The 22,302-nt window shown below is 39.4% G+C and overlaps 1 protein-coding gene across 1 annotated transcript; it reads right to left on the bottom strand.

The window, feature by feature from the left end:
• Positions 1–467: 467 nt before the first annotated feature.
• MED30 (mediator complex subunit 30) lies at positions 468–17,624 on the bottom strand. Its single transcript, XM_030943656.1, has 5 exons — positions 17,492–17,624; positions 16,930–17,135; positions 15,903–16,061; positions 12,759–12,869; positions 468–2,755 (listed from the first exon to the last, which is right to left on the bottom strand). The coding sequence occupies exons 2-5, from the start codon at positions 17,101–17,103 to the stop codon at positions 2,660–2,662; spliced, it is 540 nt and encodes a 179-aa protein (XP_030799516.1). The 5' UTR covers positions 17,104–17,135; positions 17,492–17,624; the 3' UTR covers positions 468–2,659.
• Positions 17,625–22,302: the final 4,678 nt, after the last annotated feature.

Genomic DNA, 22,302 nt, shown 5'->3' with positions numbered 1-22,302 from the left:
CTGCCACTACAGCTTGCAAATAGATAAATGCATTTGCATTTTAAACCAACAACAAAGTAAAATTTCTACTTGCAGTCATCTCTTTTTCAAAAGCTTTGCATACGAAATAGTTACAACTCACAGCTGCAGAAAAAACTATTATTTCTGACCAGCAAATCTGCCATACTGGTGAATCCAAACAGGGAACAAACAATTCTGCTGCAGCCTTTGCCACAGAGTAAAAGATCTACTCTTGCATTTGTGACATGGGAGAAAAGAGAGAGATCTTATTTGTAAGGTGTTTTGACATCTACACGCATCTGAATATTGTCATACATACAGCCCACTTTCAATACCAGGTAAACTAATCAAAATCAACATTTTCTACTGTGGATGCCATGGGACAGAGAGAGAGAAACAGCAAGCGTTTCTCACAGCGGCTTGTGAGAAGCGCTTGCCATTTCTCTCTCTGTCCCATGGCATCCACATTCTACCACTTTATTTCCAACTGTAAGATTAAGACTGGATGCCCATTCATTAGTATTTACGGCCTTTGAAAAGAGAAACAAAAGACAACTATATTGTATTTTCAGGGAAAAGTCACAGAATGTTAACCAGGTGTGATTGGATCTGTTACCAGTGATTTTTACCTCAAGGAGTAGACAAATGGTTTGAAAATATTAAAAAAACAGAAATAAAGAGACTGATAGAACAACAAAACACCTGTGAGGGTGGTGAGACACCAGAACAGGTTGCCCAGAGAAGCTGCAGATGTCCCATCCATAGCAGTGCTCAGGTGAGGCTGGAGGGGGCTCTGAGCAACCCTGTCTGTGGCAGAGGTGCTGGAACAAGATGATCTTCAAGGTCCCTTCCAACACAAACCATTCTATGACTCTATGAAAATCAGTGTAACATTTTAAAATCCATGAATCTCAAATCAGTAAGCATTCATTATCAAACCATTAGACTGCAAAAAAGGTAGCTTTTAAAAGGATATCATTTAACTGGACACTTCAGGAGTTTCTGAACAAATCTTTCACACAAAACTACTATGGAGTCTGGCTGGGCATGGAATAAGAGTTAAAAGTGATACACAAGAAGCAAGTAGAGGACGGCTAGTTTTCAACCTGACAAATACTAAAGTGCCCTATGGATTTATACTGAAACTGTTGTTTTATGTATCTTTTAATCTGAAGAAAAAGACACATAGTACACTGGCAGCATCTGTGGATAATAAAAATTTTCAAGATTATTTTCAGGGCAAACAAAAATTGTGAGGAGTAACAAAGTTAGAACAAAGAAAGATGAAGGTTTATGATTAACTCAAAATAATGAACTGCTCATATACTCCAAAGTTTACTACGACTGATAGTCACAGGAAAAAGATTAATGAGGTCTTTATTCAGTGCATTCTGATAAACAAAACCAAAGTATTCCAACCATACATAAATACAGAAATACACCACCAGTCACAGTTGTTCAGAGCCAGCATGGCTTCATGATGGGGAAGTCCTGCTTGATGCACCTGATTTCCTTCTACAACAGGTAAACCCACCTAGGTGATCTAGGAAAGCCAGCAGATGTGATCTTTTGGGACTTCAGCAAAGCTTTTGGACACTGTCTCTCACAGAAGCCTTCTGGACAAAAAGTCCAGCACGCAGCTGAATAACTGAGTCATATGACAGGTAAGAACTGGCTGACAGGCTGGGGACAAAGTGTTACAGTGAATGGGGCACATCAGACTGGTGACTGTCACAGTGAATGGGGCACATCAGACTGGTGACTGTCACCAGTGGAGTTCCACAGGGCTCCATCCGTGGCCCTGTGCTCTTCAGTGCAGGACAGGAAGGAATACTGAGTAAGTTTGTGGATGACACTGAATTGGGAGGAGCTGTCAACTCCCTTGCGGTCAGAAAGGCCCTGCAGAGACCTCCACAAATTAAAGGGCTGGGCAATCTCCAACTGTGTGAAGTTTAACAAGGGCAAGTGCTGGATTCTGCACCTGGGATGGGACAGCCCTGGCTGTGTGCACAGACTGGGGAATGAGAGGCTCCAGAGCAGAGATGTGGAAAAGGACCTGGGGGTCCTGGTCAATGGCAAGTTGAACATGAGCCAGCAGTGCCCTGGCAGCCAGGAGGGCCAACCCTGTCCTGGAGGCATCAGGCCCAGCACTGCCAGCCAGGCAAGGGAGGGGATTGTCCTGCTCTGCTCTGCACTGCAGATAATATAAAAAATATTGCAGACTGAATTGCAGTATCTGGTTGCTTATTTCAGCCCTCTAGTTTTCTGGAGTAACTTTCCTGTCTTGCAACGTTTCCTCTCTGTAAAGGCTATTTGCACTACAGAATAAACTGCATATAAACATATGTTTTTATAATTTTTAATAGTATTATAAAGAAAATCCAGACACACTTAATTTATAAAACCCCTTTCTGTATAGGAATCCTAACTACTACTGTACAGCAGAATCACAGAGGTAAAACTTATACAATGAATCTTCTATAAAAACAACCCCAAAACCATTTACATTACTAGAAAACAACCCAACATTTTAATCTTTGAGACTTTTCAAACATCACTGCAATATAATTGTGGAAAAACATGTTACTTCTTAGAAGGAAGTTAAGTATATCCAAACAGATTTGTATCTTCTTCAGTTACAAAGATTGATTTTCCTCGTTCAGTTCCTCATTGCCAACATGGCATTTATGTCCCAAATAAGATTTCGTAACTGATCCATGATCTGCTTCAGCTGCTGATTCTTCTGTTTCAGTTTCTGTGGGAAGAGTTTATTAGAAGTTTTTTTGTGAACAGTTCAAATAGTGCACTCAAAAATTCAACAAAAATTACAGTGCTATGAAATGCTATATAAATCTTTTTCTCAGTTGTCAGTGAGCACTATTAGTGGGATAACACATCCTCTTTAAAGCGCATTCTAAAACTACAAGAGCGCCTCAAAAGTTAAGGACCATTGCTAGAGGGGGAATACTGTTTTTGTTTCACAGCAGCCTTTTATCAGAACACCTGACACCTTCAAAAGCTGGAGGTTTGTGGGGATCAGTCCTCACTTCGAAAAGTCTAAAAGAGAGCATCCTAAGCTGGAAGAAAAAATATGGGGAGCAGGTAAATTTATGTGAATATGTGTTTTATAAATTTGGTTTCAAGAAAAATGAGGCATTAACAGTACAAGTTTGAACAAAGCACAGGGTATAGGTGAAACAAATCAAGCTTTTGCAGCCCTTCTGCTATGTAGGTCAACTGTAATGCTTTAAGTCCTGTCTTGAAAAAGGTTTTCCCAAGCATGCTGAATTTTTAAAAATTATACATTTGTTTTTGCAAACTGCAGAAGCATTTGAGGGAATAGGAGAACAGTAAACTAGCTTTTATTTGGTTGCATAGCCAAAACTTAGAAATTATGTCTCTACACAAGAAAGATCAGGGCATCGAGACATCACACAATTTCCCTAACCTTTCATGTTTCACAATAATACCCATATTTATTGTTTAATTTATTCATTTTCCTGCTCAAATCAAAGCTGTTGAGAACTAAATTAGGTTGTTGTTAACAGTACCCAGTTTGTCCTTCATTTCATTCTGATTTGATAAGATGTCAGCCTTCCAAGATTAGAGATCAAACTATTTATTCACTAGGGAAGTCCAGAGTTCCAAGTAAAGTAAAAGCCCAGGAAAGACTTGCTTCCATCAAAACAGAACAAAATCTTTCAGGTTTGATGTAACTTTGTTATTTGCACTACACAAAAGGCAATACATTAAAAGCATGACTCAAATCAGTAATACAACTGAAGTTACTGGAACTGTGAGAAAATGAAGCAGTATCCTGAAAATTAGTCTCCTGAATTTTGATGCAGTCAACACAACAATATTTTTAAATTGCCAGCTGGTCAGCTGGGAAAGAAGTCCAGAGAAAAAAACTAAGCCTATTCACTTCAGACTCGTAAAAAACAGTCTACAGTAATATAGTAATTAGACTTAGATTATATGGGGACCATAGTAAGGGAAATAGTCCTAAATACAGACTTTGCAGGACACTGGAAGAGACAACACTCAGATCCAGACTCCCAAGAAGGATTCAAAAACATATGCAGGACAGCTCATGTGCACTAACATGGAATTCCTAACCAAGCATTTGACAGGCTGCAAAGTTTTTAAAGAAAAATATGTGCATTTATCTAATGCTTCTTCCTTTTCCATTTGCTGATCCAAGACTTCACAATATAGAGCAGAGATTCACCTCTTAACTAAAGACAAGAGAGAAAGCTAAGCAGCATGTAATTACCACAGCACTGAAATGACAGAATTGCAAGGATCTTCCTACCAAAAGTCATAAATGCAAGATCCTGATGCTTGAGAAAGCACAAGAGGGATGAGATAAACAAGCATGCTCATACCTGTGGCATATTTAAACACAATTCTGTTTGCCATCCTCAACATCCAATCCTAGAGAAATCAGTGACTGTTACATCAAAACTACCAGTTTAATGTAGCTGAGTTTTGATGCAAGCTGTAACTCACTCATACTGAGGCCATGCCATTTCAAGGTATTTCAAAACCTTCATCAATGAACAGTTGGTGATGATAATTAGAGTCACAGACAGAAGTAAGAACCATTGGCCTCTGAGAAGTAGGCTGTTTTCTCTCTCCATCCATGTCTAATTGTAGTGTTAAATACTGTTACTCACATGAACTTTGTGTAAGCTACGCCCAAAAGGCTCATTCTGTAATATTGTTTTCCTTTCTTGTGGAATATTATGACACTGTAAATTGTTTGATCTTTATTTGATGCTGCTAGACAGGAGAACGTTTAGACAGGATTTTGTTTGTTTTCAAAGCATCTGTAAGGACAAGAAGTATAAATTTGTTTATTTATCTGAAGATAATTTTAGATCCTTATCTTTAGTGAGGAGCTAATTTCTTAGCTCTTCTACTTATTCTGGAACCAGAAAAAACATCTAAGATGAAGCACCATCCCTGGGTTGCTAGGCTGTTGAAAGAATGAAGAGAGGAGGAAAAAAATCTACTTCAGAGAGCACAGTCTCCTAATTGAAATGCATACAGTGATCTTTGTTACTGATCTTTGACAGGCAGTGGTCCACACCACAAAGTACTACATAATTAATATGTTCTGCACCACTGGAAGTGCTGGCCTCTGCTTAAGACTTTGCTGAGCCAGTAAGAACATCTCAACTCAAGCCTAACCTTGAGAAGATAGGTGAAATGGCCTTCTTGGGAAATGGGCAAAATCTTTAAGCAGCTTTTGCAGCAGTGACAAATTTTCATTTGAACAGATTGCTTGCAAGTTGTCTCCCACTCTTTCCTCCTTCTGTTGAAATGACTTAGTTGAACTCTAGACTGCTTCTCAGGATTAACAGTTGTATGAAACAAGAAAAAGTACTTCATCCTACATACATGCTAGAACTTCTGATTTTATCTGTTTTTAGATAGCACAGGGAAAATCTATGAGGCAGTTTATAATGAGTTTAAGAGACCTAAATTCAAGTTACATCTGTCAGGCCTGTTTCTGTTAGCCCCTCCCTGTCGGAAAAGTGATCTGACTGAAAACCTACCCTAGGGGTTCTTCTTTGGTGATATTAATTTTCAGTGGGGACCATTTTGACTGACCTTGCAAGTATTATGGCCATCATGATGGGGCTGGCAAGGACTGCACCTTCCAGTAACCACCGAGACCTTGGCTGGCTTAGGGCAGTAGGTCATTTATGAAAACATTTACTGAAGCACAAAACCCACATAAATGAAATAAGGTGGGAGAACCATAACAAAGATTCAGAAAGCTGTCTTTCAAGGAAGAAAAGCTGCCATAAAGAACCTGCCATGTTTGATACAGATTTCGGTTCAGTAGGACACAGTAATTTCAACTTTGACTGAAATACATTTTTTACCTAAAGTCCTTTTTGCTTCACTTGCACTTCATTAGAAATCAGTGCTGTCTAGACCAATTCACAACTTACAACCAGAGATGTATCAGAACCTTCCTTTGCACAGTGCTTTTGACTCTCTCCTCATTTTAAGCTCATGTACCCTTCAAATTTTAAAACTAAAACATCCCTGTGAGTCATTATGCTGCACTCAATCCATTTGTTAGAAATCCCTTATTCGGGCAAAGGAAATAATGTAAACACCATGGAAGAGTAAGATCATATTCCAAGTAGTGCTAGTAAAAACATCAACAGTACTTGTCTAAGTTGTACAGGCTCTTCTTCTGCTTAAGGAGAAAAACAAGAAAAGATCTGTTTCCATCTTGAAAATCTTGTATTGAAGACCATTCTCCTGAATGCTGTGCCAGCTATGGTTTTTATCTGCTCTATTCAAGATCTACAACAGTACAGGCCAGAAGGACATCTCAGTGTCTCAGTGTAACACTAAATATTAATAACCACAGTACTTTTATTTGCATAAATCTTAGCAAAATTTTAAAAAATCATGTTTACATTTTTGATTAAGAGTCTACTACACAGAACTTGGATCACATTCTTTCCCAGGAGTATAAAATCATGGAACAGTTTGGGTTGGAGGGGAACTTTAAAGGTCATCCAGTCCAACCCTGCAATCAGCACGGACATCTTCAATTAAATCAGGTTGCTCACAGCCCAGTACAACCTGACTGTGAATGTTCCCAGGGATGGGGCATGTACCACCTCTCAGGACAAGTGTTTTATCACCCTCAGCCTAAAAAATGTCTCCCTTATATTTCATCAAAATTTGCCTTATTTTAGTTTAAAGCCATTACCCCTTGTCCTATCACACTAGGCCCTACTAAAAAGTTTGTTCTCATCTTTCTTCTAAGGCCCTTTTAGGTACTGAAAAGCTTCTGTAAGATCTCCCTGGTGTCTTCTCTCCTTCAGACTGAACAGCCTCAATTCTCAGCCTTTCCTCATAGGAGAGGTGCTCCATCCCTCTGGTAATTTTTGTAGCCCTCCTCTGAGCCCACTCCAACAGTTCCATGGCTTTCCTGTGCTGAGGAGCCCAGAGCTGGACACAATACTCATGTTACTCCTTCTGACCACTGAACTGCTGTAGGAAGTGATTCTTGAAAGCCTTATGAAGGTGACAGTGGCCTCTGTGTTTCCAGGTAAGCCAAGCCCAAGAAATTCCTACAGAAACATGATGTTTGTAATAGGAAGGTGACATTTATACTGTTCTTTTTTAAAATTAATCCTTCATAATGAAATTTCTGAAGTATGAAGGTGGAAAAACTTGCTTTTTTCCTTTGCTAGTTAAGAGACTATCACAATGCTATATGCATATAGCATGTGTTATATGCACATAGCTGGAAAAAAATATGATGGAAAAAGTGCCCTCAACACTTTGCTCGAACTCTCTGAAAGCTGCCAAGTAGCGTTGTAACTTATGGCTGCTCAACTGATACCAAGGCTTATTTTCCATCATAATAAATGCATGTATCAATTTACTAATAATTTTTTTCCAAAGGGATAAAAAATATTCATCACTAATGCAGTAACTGCTGTGCAATTAAACGTTAACACTCACTGTCCAGTATCTACAGCTTTTCCTGATGTCACCCACAGGCATGTCTGTTCTACACTTAGCAGAAATGAGAGACCGAATTTTCTGCCTTGCACCTCACTTGACAGCTGAAAAGAAAACTGCTCCTTCTGCACGTGTAACCGTGTTCCTGAAACAAACAGAAACACCAGCAACAGCCTGTGCTCTGCTGCAAGCTCAATACTTTTCATCTATTGACCTAGACAGGACTGTATTTATGCACTGATCTGTTGTTCTGAGAGGAATAAGCACCTCATTCAAATAGATGGATGTTTGCTTCATACCAATTACTTATCGTTTGACAATGGGGTCTGAGGTCTTATTTACTGAGTACCATCTAAGCTCTGTAGCTTGTAATGCAATTCTTCATTCCCCAAGGTGCTTCTCCACCATACTTCTCAGTGTTACATCCCCATTCTTTATATGAAAATCCCACAGATCTACGATCCTCAGTTACAGATGGCAAACTCAGTCACATGAACACTACAGATAAAACTGCAGTGCTGCCAACTTTGTCCAAAGATATTTAAGATTCATGTTCATCTCTAAATTTTGTATTTTAACAGCTTCTCACATATTCGAAGCTACCATGAGCCATAAGGGGAAGAATGAACAACTACCACAGATAATTTGTGGCAGAGAAAAAAAAAATTCAGCTCCCAAGAGCTCCCTTAGTTAGTTACTCACTACACACAACAAATCCTTCCTTTTCATTCCCAAATTCCCTGCTTACTCCATAGCCTAATGTCATTAGGCAATTCACAAACCAGGATTTTTATAATCTTATTTACTATAATACTGATTCAATCTGAATATTGCCTCGTCTGCCACAAAAGCAGAATAGTTCAAAGAACTCTTCCAGAATAGAAAGTGGGAAGGGGGGAAGAGGAACCAAATGTGGCAATGCAATAAAGGTTGTATAATATACATCTATATGAGGACAAAAGGGGACAGTTGGGATTTTATAGGCAGCTTTATGCTCACCTTTTCCTAACTTTTTTCAACTTTGTACTTGTGATATGGTTTCGATATGGATGCAATGTGAAAGAAATTGTGTGCAACATTTTATACAAAACTCAAAAGGAAAAAATTAATGATCTGGAATAAAAATACATCTGAATGCTGAGAAAGCTGGTTTATGACACAACAAGACCACCCTACTTAATTTTCTATTGGAGATGGGAGATATGCCCCTGATTAAAAAGGAAACATTTCAGCTCATTTCCAAGAAAGACAAGGAGGGGGATCCAGAAAACTACTGGCTACTAAGCCTAACTCTTGACTCCAGAAAGACTGTGCAGCAAATCCTTCAGAAAGTCATATCCAGACACATAACGATAAGGCAACCATTAAGAAGGGCCCAGAAAAGACAGAATTTCAATCCTTACAGGTATTTGAAATGCTGGAGCATGGACATGACTTGGAGCAGCTGAATCTAACTTTGCTGGTTGACCCTGTCTTGGGCTGGGGGCTGAACCAGGTAATCTCCAGACCCCCCACTGAGCCTAAATTCCTCTGATTCTGTCATTGCAGAGAGTCAGTTTGGTACTCAAAAATCCATGGAATTGTCTCCAGTGCAGATTAATCTGCCCAGAAGGCGCCCAAGTAACTAATTCTTCCCCTCTCCCCAAAGCGTTCTTTCGTGCACACTCATATTTTGGGTGAAAAAGGACTCTACACATATCAAACCAATTAAAATAAATGCAAATACTCTGAAAAGGTCGTTTAAAAGGAATTTCATTTTTCTGCGTAGTCCTAAACAGCATCAGCTGCAAGGCACACGAAAAAAAAGCCCAGAGCTAAACTTGTTACTTAAGCTTTACTTAAAGTCTGTCATGTAGATTGTCTTTTTCTCTCGTAGCAAGATCGCTGTTAAACACTTAACAAACACTAGTTAAGAATAGCAAATACAATTCTTTTCTAAGGGCTACCTGGAATGTCCAAATGCTATTTTGCTTTGTTTCCACCCAAACATACCTCCACTACTCATTATACGATGGTTTTCCTAAGTGCTTCATTGAAACCAGACCTACAGCATGAATGAAACCTAAGCTGTACTTGCTCCATTTCTAAAAGTGAGCAGTAAAGAAAACTGTTGATAGGGCAGCAAAACAAATCAAATCATTCTCAAATTCTGATTTGGTATTTCTGTTTCAAGTCCTGTCAAATGTACTACAAGACCACAGACTGAAGGTGAGCCTGACATCTTGAAAATAATACTGATGATTCTATACTTTAAAGATAAAAAACTTAATAGGCAGAACGTTAAACACTTGAAAAACATGAGCAGAAGAGAGGAAATCTTGGTAACATCTGCTTGCTGCAAATAGATTAATTTCAATGAAAACTGGATCAAGACATGTACTAAAAGACCAATTCAAGAGCTAAACTGATTCTGGAACAGTAATTTATTCCGAAAAATTCAAGCACCTCAACAATTTATAAGCTCTGAAAACATATACAGATAAAAAAGAATAAGCTACATTTTTGGGAACTGCAAGAGAGAATTGTTTAAGACAAGAGATAGAGGTAGCCAGTGCTCAAGAAATTGTTTGTTTTGTAATAATGGTAGAAGCTTCTTATTGTGGCCAAAACTCCCCTGTGCTTTAAAGCTTAATAGGTTTTATTTAAACCCACAGTTGCTAATTATTACTGGATTGCTAGGACAGAAATTCATTGCCTTGTAAACTAATCTATATTTTAAATTAACAGACAAGTACTTACATAGCCAAGGTCAGCACATTAGACTTTCTGACCTAAAAGGTAACTCTAAAATAGCAGAATAACTAAGTAAACCAATAAGAAAAGCTCCTGCAGTTTTTAGGAACTCTGTTACATCAACAGCTTCTCCTGCCCCATGAACGAGATGGTGAGCACAGAAATACCTGATGCTCCCCTCCTCCTCCTCCTGAGGGTGCTCCCTTCCCAGACACCTGCAGTAGCAAAGGAAAGCTGCTGTTTTTCCAGTCAGTGGTTCATGGAATGAGGACATTTTGATGTGGGAACATACGATCCACAAGGTTTATAAGAGCTACTACTAGTTTTGGCAGTGCTCCACACAGTGGGGCAGTTAGTGTCTTTGACACACATCCAGAGCCACCAAAGAAATCACACTGGCTGGGATGTCATGGCAAGAAGGGCGAAATTAAGAGATCCACAGCAGGTGTAAAACTAATTCAAATATCACAACAGCGTCAAAGTCTTGGGATATTGCAACAGTGATTTTTTAGTACCAATAACACATAAGACTGAAAAAAATAATGCCTATCAAAGCAAAAAGGATTAGGTGAGAATAGGACAAGGAGCTGAAGGAAGATTTGGTCAAAAATATAAAAAGCTTATTTAACTACCATGTTGGTTTCCCTGTCACAGTATTCTCATCAACATTTTGTATTACTGAAATTTTCCTAAAATTAATTCATCAAATTGAGTTGGAGGTTACACATTACACACTAGAGAGGCCTGAAGAGCTGTCAGATGTGCTAGCTAAGACCAAGAGCAAGCCCTCCTCGAACCCAGCAGCTGGTGTTAGAAATTAGGGCAATTATCTGATTCTAGTGCTTTTTCTTTGCAAAAAAAAAAAGAATTTATATATTTTTAGTCATAAAAGGATTACCTAGTCTGTAATGTATTAAAATTTGAACTTTGAAAATGGTAGTAGATGTGCTTATTCAGCTGGAGGAAGACAAAAGAAAAAAATCAGTGAAATTTCAAAAAACAAGAAGTTTAACTTTCTTTTGCTGCAGTTACTAAGTATTTGTCCACAAGAAAACTAGAGAAAGCTCAACTATCTTGTGAAGATTTCCTGTGGAAAATCTGGAAATTAGGTCTAGGCATTCAAGTATAAATACAGGATTTTACCCTATATTTACGTGAAGATTTCAATGCATTCTTAATTACCAGTTTGCTACCAATGGTCCTGCAACACCATCAACCTTTTTAAGGTTCAGAACTCTTCATAAAAATTTATGAAATTATTTTCACAAGATCACACCAAGGAGGTTTAAAACCATATTAGCATACAAGTAGAACAACAAGGGCAAAACCATGTCAAAGAACTACTAAAACCACAGCAAATATGGACATTTAAGCTTATTAATACTTAAAGATTGCAAATAAATGTGCATTAATTCACAGTACAACATTACATACAATATAATATATTCAACCCTGCTACATCAGCAGTGAAGAGAAAGATTACAACAGGAGAGCTGACAACTGCATTTCTTTAAATTCACATAGTCCTCATTTTTTCCTGTACAATAGACATGGATTTTTCTAAATAAATGGGTTATGAAAAATTCAATACATGTATGATTGTGGAAGACAAATTAAAACATTGGAAATATTTTAAAAGCTGAAAATCCATCAATTATTCATTCCATAAATAAACATTTTATCCATTTGTTTCTTTTTTCAGTTATTTTTGTGGATTATAACTCCTTCTTACTGAGCATTTGCAGATATTACAGCTATAGAAATATGTATTTAATCCTATCTTTGTATTTTAGAGATTGAAGAAACAATGTTCAAAATTGTGGTCTGGTAAAACTATGTATTTTTAATCTCTGTATTACATTAGCTTTTACTACAGCATAATTGTTTTTAGATTTGAATACCTCATCACTAATTTTACCCAGCTGCATAATGCCACTCAAACTGAAGATTTAACATTTTAACTCATTTAACTTTTATAATTCATAGTACATTTTTTTTCTGAATGTGCCAAGATTCAGTAAATGTTCCCCTTTACAAAGGAACACTCTTCCTCAAACTGTCAAAATCCAGAAGTTAGCCCTGAAAATTCTTTACCAATTCACATAATTGTAATAATATTTACATCTGGTGTTCAATTATTTTTACACCTAAGGTAAGTTTTGAAGATAAATTAGTTCAATGGGCACCTTAGTTCAGTTTGTACCGTCAATATCTAGTGGGTTATACATAAACACAACACACTGCATTCATAAAAATAAATGTCAGTTTTAAAAGAGACAAAAGTTAGAATTGTTAGGAAATCCAGTTGTTAGGAAACTCTACTGCCAGAGGTACAGCTAAAAAATAGTTGTTTAACTAAAAGGTCAATACTGAAATATTCATAAATACAAAGCATTTATCTCCAGTTTTGATGGCAGTCATCACATATTCTGTATTTAGTACAGCAATCTAGAAATTTAGGCTTTGTAACATGAAAATGACATTTCTCAGTTTATGCAAATTATTTTCAACTTCGTTACCTTATTAACTTCCATGATTTCCCTTCTCTCTTCACTAGCAAAACGAAGCTGACTTGCAGCACCACGATCATCATGCTTGGAGCCATCTTCTTCAACATATGGAATAAGTTGCTGTGAAGACAAGAAACATCAGCTTTAGTTAAAAAAAAAAAAGAAAAAAAAAAGAATAAAAGGAAATGAAAAAGGAAAAAAATACTCAAATCCAGGAAATACATAAGGTACTACCATTTTCTCCACAGGTTCTAACTACCCAAGAGAAAGTGGAGACAAGCCTGCTTGCCACCTCAAACCTCAAGGCCTTGCAATGACCTCAGTTGGTTCTCCAGGTAAACAATTTGCTTCCAAAAGACACAATCTCACACATTACCAAGCCTTGACCAAAGAAATTTTGTAACTGCAGGCAGAAGCCAGTCTTTCCATTTTAAGATGTTTGTCATAGATAATCCTTGCAGTTGAATTCTGCAGATTGAGGTTTTAAAATTTACTATTCCACACTAAGAAATAAAACCACAAACATAAAGTTCTCATTATCATAAGTCGTTTTAGTGATATCCTGAATATAAATATGACTGGCTTTACATAGCTACTTGGCTAATACTCTAGTTATGATTTGCTGTTTTAATAAGCCTCTGTTTGGCAACTCTTAAGACCAGGCCCACAGTTACCTAAAAGGAGTTTTTCTGTAAGTATTTCTCACCGTGGTCTCCTCAGACACACAGAATCACAGTTTGGTTTAGGCTAGAGAAGACCATAGTGCACTGTCTTTTTTGTAAAGCTTGGACAAAACCAAAACTCCTTGATGTAAAATTTCTAAATGAATACTACTATATGTTTCCTTCCTAAAAAAACAGATCAAAAAGAAACATACTAGATACAAAACAAATACTTGTTTCTGTGTCAGAACACTCCCAAGCTATTAACAATTTCTTAAAGGATAATACCTCCACAAAGTCCATAGTCTGACATTGTTTTTTTCTGTCCTGCACTATGCAAAAGTACATCCATGTTCACAAACACATTACAGACAAATGGAAGACTGATATTGATAAAAGTGAGCAAGAAGACATTTGTTTAAAAGCCTGGGAGCAAGTTGCTCATCAAGTGCATATGAACTTCTTACTTAGGTTGAGGTGCAATAGCACAAAGTGTTCAGTGCCTCCAGCACCCTGATGGAAAACTTACTTTGATTTATACCACTTAAAAGGTAATTTCCTTCTATACAAAAATTTTTGCAGCCATTCTGATTACGCTTAGCAAAATGGACAAAAGCTACCACACTAAACTCTGCCATGAAAAAGTGGCAAATGTTGACCACTTACTACATTTGCAGACCATAAAGAGGAAGTAGTAGGGCTGCTATATGCTCTTGGAAAAAACTCTCTGATGGAAAAATAAAGTAGCACTCAAAGAAGAACATTTCTTTAAAGCCTCTCTATCTTTCAGAAAAGATGATAGATAAAAAAAACTAAACAAAAAACAAACCTACCAAGAAAAGCTGAACTATACCTAATATACAAAAAAAAAGCAGGAAATTTAATCTTTGTAGGCAGATCTCCTTCACAATTATCTCGTGCCTTGCTATGTTGGTCAACAAAAAGTTAACAATACTTATTACACATCAGTACACATTACCAAAAATTATGAAAACATTTGTATTGATAAAAATGGAATAAGCAATTCTAGTAGGTATAGACTTCTCTTGACTGTGCAAAAAAAATAGTTTTGATGATATTCTGTAAAGACATGGTTAGAATACCAGCCAATAAATAATACAATTGAGACTATTACTGAACTACTGGAAGAAGAATTTAAGAAAACTGATCCAGGAGGAATGGTGTGCTACAGTCATTCACTCTAACCAATAAAAACATGAGGAGGTAGACATCTACTAAGTTCAGAGAAGAAAAGACTAAGAAGATTGAAAAAAACCCACCCAACTATCAATAAAAAACTCTGCTGTGACTAAGTTATCAGTGAAACCTTGCATTTAAAAAGCCTGAAGTGACTACTTATTTTCTCTATGGAGATTCTTTTCCATCCTGATAATGGGAAAAAATGTGAAAAGTGATAGGAAATAAAACCAACCAAATGCCACATCATTTCACTGTTATAAGGGAAAATAAGACATATTAAAAGCTTTTAAAGAGGACACAAGTTCAACACACTGTAAAAATAGGATTTATTTTCTTAAATGGGAAAATTAACTTACTCCCCTGCTTGCTGTCAGGTTTCCAGATACATTTTTCTGAAAACCTTGTCAAAAGTCAGCAACTGCAAACTGAAATGGCAGTCTAGAATGGACTTCTTCATTTCTTTACTCCTATTCAGTTAAGAGACTCACACTTCAAATATAATGCCTGTATGATTAAAATTCAATGGACAATCAGAAGGTTGCCTCAGAATCCAGAGGTCAGTAACTAAACAATTTCAAAGTTCTGGTTAATATGAACAGCTCAAATTGTAGCAAAACGCAGGCTTATATTACCAGAAATTAAAAACAACTTATGAGGAAGATAGCATTTAAGATTTTATGAATAACAGCAGTATTATTAAGAAAAACGTTGGCAAATCCTCCTTCCCAGAAGTTTTATATTCTAACTTCTCTACCACCACTGCACATTTAAGTTTGGTTCACACTGCCCAGCAGGTTAGGAATAGCTGAGTGAGGGAACTATGGAGGCACAGATTATTGGCTAGAGAAGGTAAATAATACTTATTACTCAGGAGCCAGGCTGACAGGTGAGAGCTTGAAGCAGGCTTTTTACCACTTTTTTCCACTTGTAAAAAATTTGCCCTGATCCTCTTTTTTCCCTATGGGAAACAAATTGGTGAAAGTACCAAAGAGCCAGAGAGAAAAAAAGTTAAAATTTTAAATTAAGTTTGCTTTCTTAGAATCACAGAATCAATTAGGCTGGAAAAGACCTTTGAGAGCAAGTCCAACTTATGACAGAACACTGTGTCAACTAGACACTAAGTTTCGCAAACTTTCAACAAGATCTAATTAATAAAAAGAATTCAGTCCCCTGAATAATTCCAGTATCATTACAACTTGTTATGAGTCTCCTGCAACTGAGGAAGATGGAAGATTTGCTATCCAGAATGGTTATTCTGATTTAGAATTTATACATAAATAAAGATACTTACTTCTATGGGAACAGGATCGAGCCCAGCACAGTTTTCATTACATTTGTCATAGACTAATCTCAGTTTTCTGAAGAGTATTGATAGCTGACGGAGATGTTCCTGCAGCTTTGCCAGTCTGTCTTGATATGTTGCAGTATGATAAGTAACACCATTTGGTAACTTAGAGAACCAAAACATTAAAAATATTAAAGTTTCTGTCACATGAAATGAATAAAGATATCAGACAGGTTTTTGTATATTTTAGAATAAGACAATCACACTTCTGTTATAGCAATCACTGAAATTTTAATTTTCTTTTACCAGCAAAATTACAGATTTTATGTGCTCAATCACTGCTGTCAAACACCCTCATGTATTGTACATTTTTGGTCATCATCAATCCCTCTGACTTTTCAGTGAGTGTCTTCACAATGCTTAAATATAACGCTGCTGTGACTGGGGTTGAGACTTTGTGTCTCAACCCCAGGCCACTCAATTCAGTGACACAAGAGTTATGAAAATACAGAAGGAATGGGAATGATTATTTATCTTGTACTCTTCACAGAGAAAACACAACAGAAATTTGTACTTTTTCTCAGTAAGTGGACACAAATAAGGATTCTGTTGTTTTTCTTAACAAAAAAACCCAAAAACAAACAAACAAAAAAAAAAGTTTTAGGTGAAAAATATTACAGAAAAAGATCAATGAAAATTCCTCTACATTTACTCCCCATACATTAACATAAGCAGAGAAACATAACTGACATATGAACAGACTTCATTGTACATAAAAGAAAACATAGTTACTAAGCATATTGAGAGTTTTTTTTATTGGCGGGGCAATGACAATTCAGTATTTCTGAATTTCACTTGATGTACAGGACTAAACAAATATATTAACAGTAGCGCTCATTTCTTCAACCAATTCTCCTTTTCAGAGCAGTTTGTAGGGGTTTTCTAAACGTACTAAGGTGTCTCCTGAGTCTATATATATTGTGTGTCAGTGATAAAAACATGGACGCTGAGTGTATGAATAGTTGTTTCTCACCTGCATGTTCCTCAGTAACTGGAAGATTTCCATGGTTCGAAAGACAATGTCCTGCACGGTCTCCTGGCCGATGCGGCAGAGCGAAGCCGTGTTCACCTCCCGGGCAGCCTGAGCCTGGGTCCCGGAGAAAGCGCCCGGCGGCATCCCTGCCCCGGCCAGGGGAGGGGTCGACATCTCCCGGCCTTGACCCGTCACACCAGGGCAAGCTGCACAAAGAGGTGAAGATGGAACGATCAAATGCTTGTTTGAGTCTATCCCAGCAAACTTCTGCAGGGTGGCAATCCCACTCCTTCTCCCCGTACGCGGTTCTGTCCGACAGCTGAGGCCAGCTCAGGGCAGCATCCATTGGACACGGCTCCCTGAGGCACCGCAGCTTTGCCGGGCCGCGGAAATGGGGTTGCCCCTCACGCACCTCCCTCTCCTCAGAGCGATCACTGCGCTCGCCCCTGCCCCGATCCGTCCCAAGGGGAACATGAGAGAGGTTTTTGCCCAGCTCCAGCAGGCAGAACCGCAGCCCTGGGCTCCGGCACCCGCCCGACCACTCCTCCCTCCGCTGACCCACCGGCTCCCGGGGCGAAGCGGTGCCCCGGCCCCGCAGCCTTCCCCGGCCCCGCTCCGCGCTGCAGCCGCTCCGGACGCGCCCGTCCCGCCGCACTCCCGGCCCGGCCGCCGCACTCCCGGCCCGGCCGCACTCCCGGCCCCGCCGCACTCAGGCCGTGCCCCGGATCTGCCGGCGGAAGCGCTTCCCGGCGCCGTCACAGCCGGTGGGCGGCAGCGGCAGGCGGGGCCGGGGCTCTGTCGCGCCGGCTTGGGGCCGCCCCTGTACCGCTGCTCTCCATCGAATATCTCGCTCGGGAGCTGGGGCGTTTTCCTGGCATGCCGAATGCAGTGCGGGTTTGCGGGCAGGTCAGCCAGCATGCGGGCTCTTGAGAATCCCCGGGTAGATTCACACATTCCTACCACCCCTTTGTCAGATTATAGAACAGTTTGGGTTGGAAGTGACTTAAAGATAATTTCATTCCAATCCCCCTGCCACGGGCAGGGGCGCGTTCCACTAGCCCGGGTTGCTCAGGGCTCCGTCCGCCCTGGCCTTGAACGCTGCTGACAGGAGCTGGGCAGCCCCAGCTTCTCGGACACCCTGCTCAGTGTACCGCCGCCCTCGCCGCTAAAGATTCCTTCCTAATGCCTAAACCTACTGTTTTTCAATCTGAAGCCATTCACCCTTTCTTATCACTGAAGTTCAGGATGAAGAGTCCCTCTCCACCTTCCCTGCAGGCCCTTTCACATACTGGAAGGCTGCTATGAGGTCTCCTCTCCTCCAGGCTGAGCAGCCCCTACTTGTCTTTGTAGGAGAGATGCTCTATTCCCAGTCACACTGATATATGGCTGAATATCTGTTTTGTGGGATGAGTATGTATTGTCGGTATACACTTTAAAACCTGTGCTAATTTTATAGCTTTATGGGTGCACTGCTTTTATCTTCCTGCATAGATACATTATTGCTAGTACAGAAAAGCCTCAACGCTTGTCCTTCCAGTGTCGCAGTATTTGCATGCATATAAACCAGCTCTGAGTGCTTGTACCACTCTAGTACAACTGAGGCATTTTTGAAGCACCGACAAGGCCTCCTATGTGAGGGAGAGGGAGCACCCTCAAAAAGAAGCCAGGCAGGTTCTGTGAGGCCTGACAGGAATGAGCTGTTTCTAGAATAGCTAATGCTGTCTGCCTAACAAAAACAATTCTTCATATGCAAAAATCAGTAATTACCAGAGTTTCACTGTCTTTTCCAATTGACATCATATCTAGGACTCTGTATTTGAGTGATTGTAGTAGGTATCTGAATATGCAGAAGGCAGTAAGTATCTAAATATGCAGAAGAGGATATTTATGTACCTGCAACTTCTAGTTCATTCTTAGTACAGTAAAGGTAGTTGTGCTGTATTAAAACTGATCTTACAAATGATCTTTTGTGTGAAATGTTTTGCATTTGTAATGCTGTAAAAATAAATCAGAAGTTTGATGCATGGTACACAGAAAAGAAAGAAGAAAGCAGTCAATGAACATTCAGGAACAGAACCATATAAACTTGCTGTCAGAGGCGTTTTGCTTCATAAAACATTTTTTACTTCAGAAACAGACTACTGAGGGGAAAGAGCACCCCCTTTCCTAAACTGGAGCTTTTTGCTGCCTGGCTATGTTCTCCCTAGTACTCTGCCTTACTCAAGCTGCAATATAAATAACTATATTTTAGCAAAGATCTTAGCATAAAGGATACAAATGGTTTCTTAAGCAGAGAGGAGAAATGGTTTATGGAAATAAGAGGAGGATATTTTCAGAAAGCAAAAGAACATCCCATGGTGTCTAGCTAGACAATGCTTGGAAAGAGCAGCCTCTGGAGAACTTCAAAGGGCTTGTTTGAAGGTTTGTTTCTTATTTCACTGTACAGTAAGAAAATGATACAAGAATTGTTCAAGTGTTGAGCACAAAGGATATTTTTTTCATCTTCTGGTTGCATGCCCAAGAGTTCTGCTCACAATGCTTAACCTGCTGCCTCAAATCTGATGGCATAAGAGTAATGAGGGATTCTGACCACCTACTGTTCAGGGCTGCTGACAGACTCCATACAGAGTGGTAACATGCAGTATAGGGCTGCCATGTACAGTACAGCTGAAATACAGAGCCGAGTCTGCACGTGGACGGTGCTGGAGAATGTTCCTGGGAGGCCTAATATTCTTCATTGCCACCCTCTGGAACTGTCTGAGTCTGGGATTTCATTCCCAGACAAAGGAATCTTCTTTTAGATAAGAATGTTTTTCTGGTCGAAAGAGATAAAGATGAATTTGCTTTCAAAAGCAATCTATTAAGCAACCACTCTCTGTGTTCAGTTTGGGCCAAGTGCTTTCATCTGGAAATTGTCCAAATCAGAGATCATCTTTTATATCCATTACAATTTTTGTGGCATCAGTTGAAACCAGTGTCTTAGGATTCTGCTGCCTTTGTTGTTGGGTTGTAGAGAAGCTACCAGAAACCTAACAAAGAGCCTATGTCTGCATGTAATACTCTAGTCCCATCAACTTTCACCCAAAGTTGAAATTAGGACTCTTTAAAGAGCAACTACTTCAGTGACTATAATTTTCACCATAATAATGGCTTTTGAAATGTTTTTTGTATTTTACAATATACCCTAAGCAACTCCAAAGATGGTTTTGCTGTGCTCTATAAGGAGAGTAAAAATCCTCAGAAGCGAGGGAAAAGGATAATTGTTGCTTTTGTTCAAATAATTTTCTCTAAATCGGTTGATAACACTTGCGAGGTGATGTGAATCATTCTGTTTAAAAATAAACAGAACTGGTGAAATTCCTGGATTATCATCTGTTTTCCTCTAAGAAAGAACGATTTACTCCCTCACAAGTCTCCTCACACTATTCCTTAAGCAGTAGTGCTTTGTTACTGCTCTGGGGTGACAGATGGGCTTAGGGGAAATGTGTTAACCACGGAAGGACTTTCATTCTCCACCCTGTCCCATTCAGTGTTTATGTGTTCATTCAAGGAGAAATAATAGGACTTTGTGGAACCTTTGCCAACAATAAACAGACATGGCACAGTTTTACTGTTACCAAGCTGTGCTAGATAACAGTATGGCACATAACTTTTTTTAGTATGTGGCCAACACTTAAGGTAGGTGGAGTTTAATTCAGCAGAGATTCTATTTATAGACCAGAGGAAACAGTTAATGGCTGTGATTAGGTGAGGAGGACTGGGTGCTTGAGGAGTTTTTTTGTGTGACAGGGGGGTTTTTGCAATGTTTTTTTCCACATCCAGGCAGATATTTTCATGAACTATGAAAGCATCCATTTAGAGGGAAGCAGAGCCATCTGTGGTAGTGCTATATAAGATGGGATAGATTAGACAGGCTCAGAGCCCAAAGCAGAGAGCGATGCTCCATGCCCTTGCTCAGTAGGGGGTGAACACAGCTGTTTTCTGGACCAAGGGGAAGCTGGAGTTGAGCCATGAAGAGCTCTCTGCATTTACAGGATTCTCTTGCACAGCCCTTTAGTGCTGAAGGTGATAGAAGGACAGCAAGGAGAGTACGATGGAAGGGGCTGAGCCTTGCTGCTTGCCTCTTGCTTCTGTCATCTGTGTATCCATAAGGAAACGTGTCTATATGTTGTGTGTGTTAATGGCACAGTCTGCTGGGCCACTGAGAAGCAGGGTCATTTGCCACAGCCCAACCTCTCAATGTTCATAGAGTGGTTAGAAAAAATGATCAGGAAACCACTGATTTCAAAATGGCTTTATGTGGTGGGGTGGCTGCCAGGTGCCCACCACACCACTCCACCATCACACTCCCTCATTCTCCCCATCTCCCTCCAGTACAGGGGAGAAAACAGGATGAAAACCTCATGGGTTGAGGTCTGTGGATGCATATCCTCCCACAGACTGGTCCAGATGGCGCTGCTGGGCTTAGACACTGTCGGGCTCGCATTGACTCCATAAGCCAGGGTCAGTTTGTGGGTTACTATATTTACTGTATTGGTTTACTATGTGCCATAGGATAAAAATAAGCATTAACAGAATATGGGGAAGTCAGTGCAGTGTGACAGTCCAGCCTTCATGTGGGCTGTTTAAAACATGGTGCAGCTTTTGGTTCTCAGTCTGCAGTGGGTCCTACACACCATTTCTTGATCTTGACAGGCATGTTGTATCATCAGTTCTCTACTTCTCTGAACTTTCCTTCTTGACATTCAGCTCAGGAATGTTGCCCTTGGCCCATTTCATGTTCCTTTAAACACCAAAGAACTAGTTTTGTAGTCAGTTGTTTCTGGCATGAAGACTGTTATCCTTCCCCATGTTTTACATGTTGGGCTGTTATGCCCGGCAACTGGTGCTCTCCCTGTAACTGTGACAGAAGAAAAAGGAGCACCAGGCTATCACAGTGCAGAAACATCATCCTGATAATTTTTCTGCTTTTGCAGTTGTTCATTTGCTTGTCTCCAAAGAGACATGTGGAAGTCTCAGCATAATCTTGACACTGTGGCTTCAGACCCAAACTCAGAAGCAGACGTATCATGTCTCCTTTGGTCTCTCACTACCCAGCATCTCTCCTGCAGCCTTCAATCGTATTGGTACTCCAAGTGCTGACACTGAAAATTTTTTAAACAGAACAGTACCAAGTTTCTCTCCTTGCCTCAAAATAGCTGTGGGCAATCTGTGTCTTTTTGTACTGGGCATTCAGACATTTCCTCCCCCAGTCCTATTTTTCTTGAGCAAATGGTCTCATATGAGATTAGCTGTTTGGAAGAAGAGGCATTCCAAATCAAAGTTTATATGAACTCTATGTCTTCATCAGCTAAATGTGCATTTGTGATGCCT

This window comes from Camarhynchus parvulus, chromosome 2, assembly GCF_901933205.1.
Source record: "Camarhynchus parvulus chromosome 2, STF_HiC, whole genome shotgun sequence".
Taxonomy (NCBI): Eukaryota; Metazoa; Chordata; class Aves; order Passeriformes; family Thraupidae; genus Camarhynchus; species Camarhynchus parvulus.
Note: the sequence above shows the minus strand (reverse complement) of the source record. Positions and strands in the feature narration are given on the sequence as shown.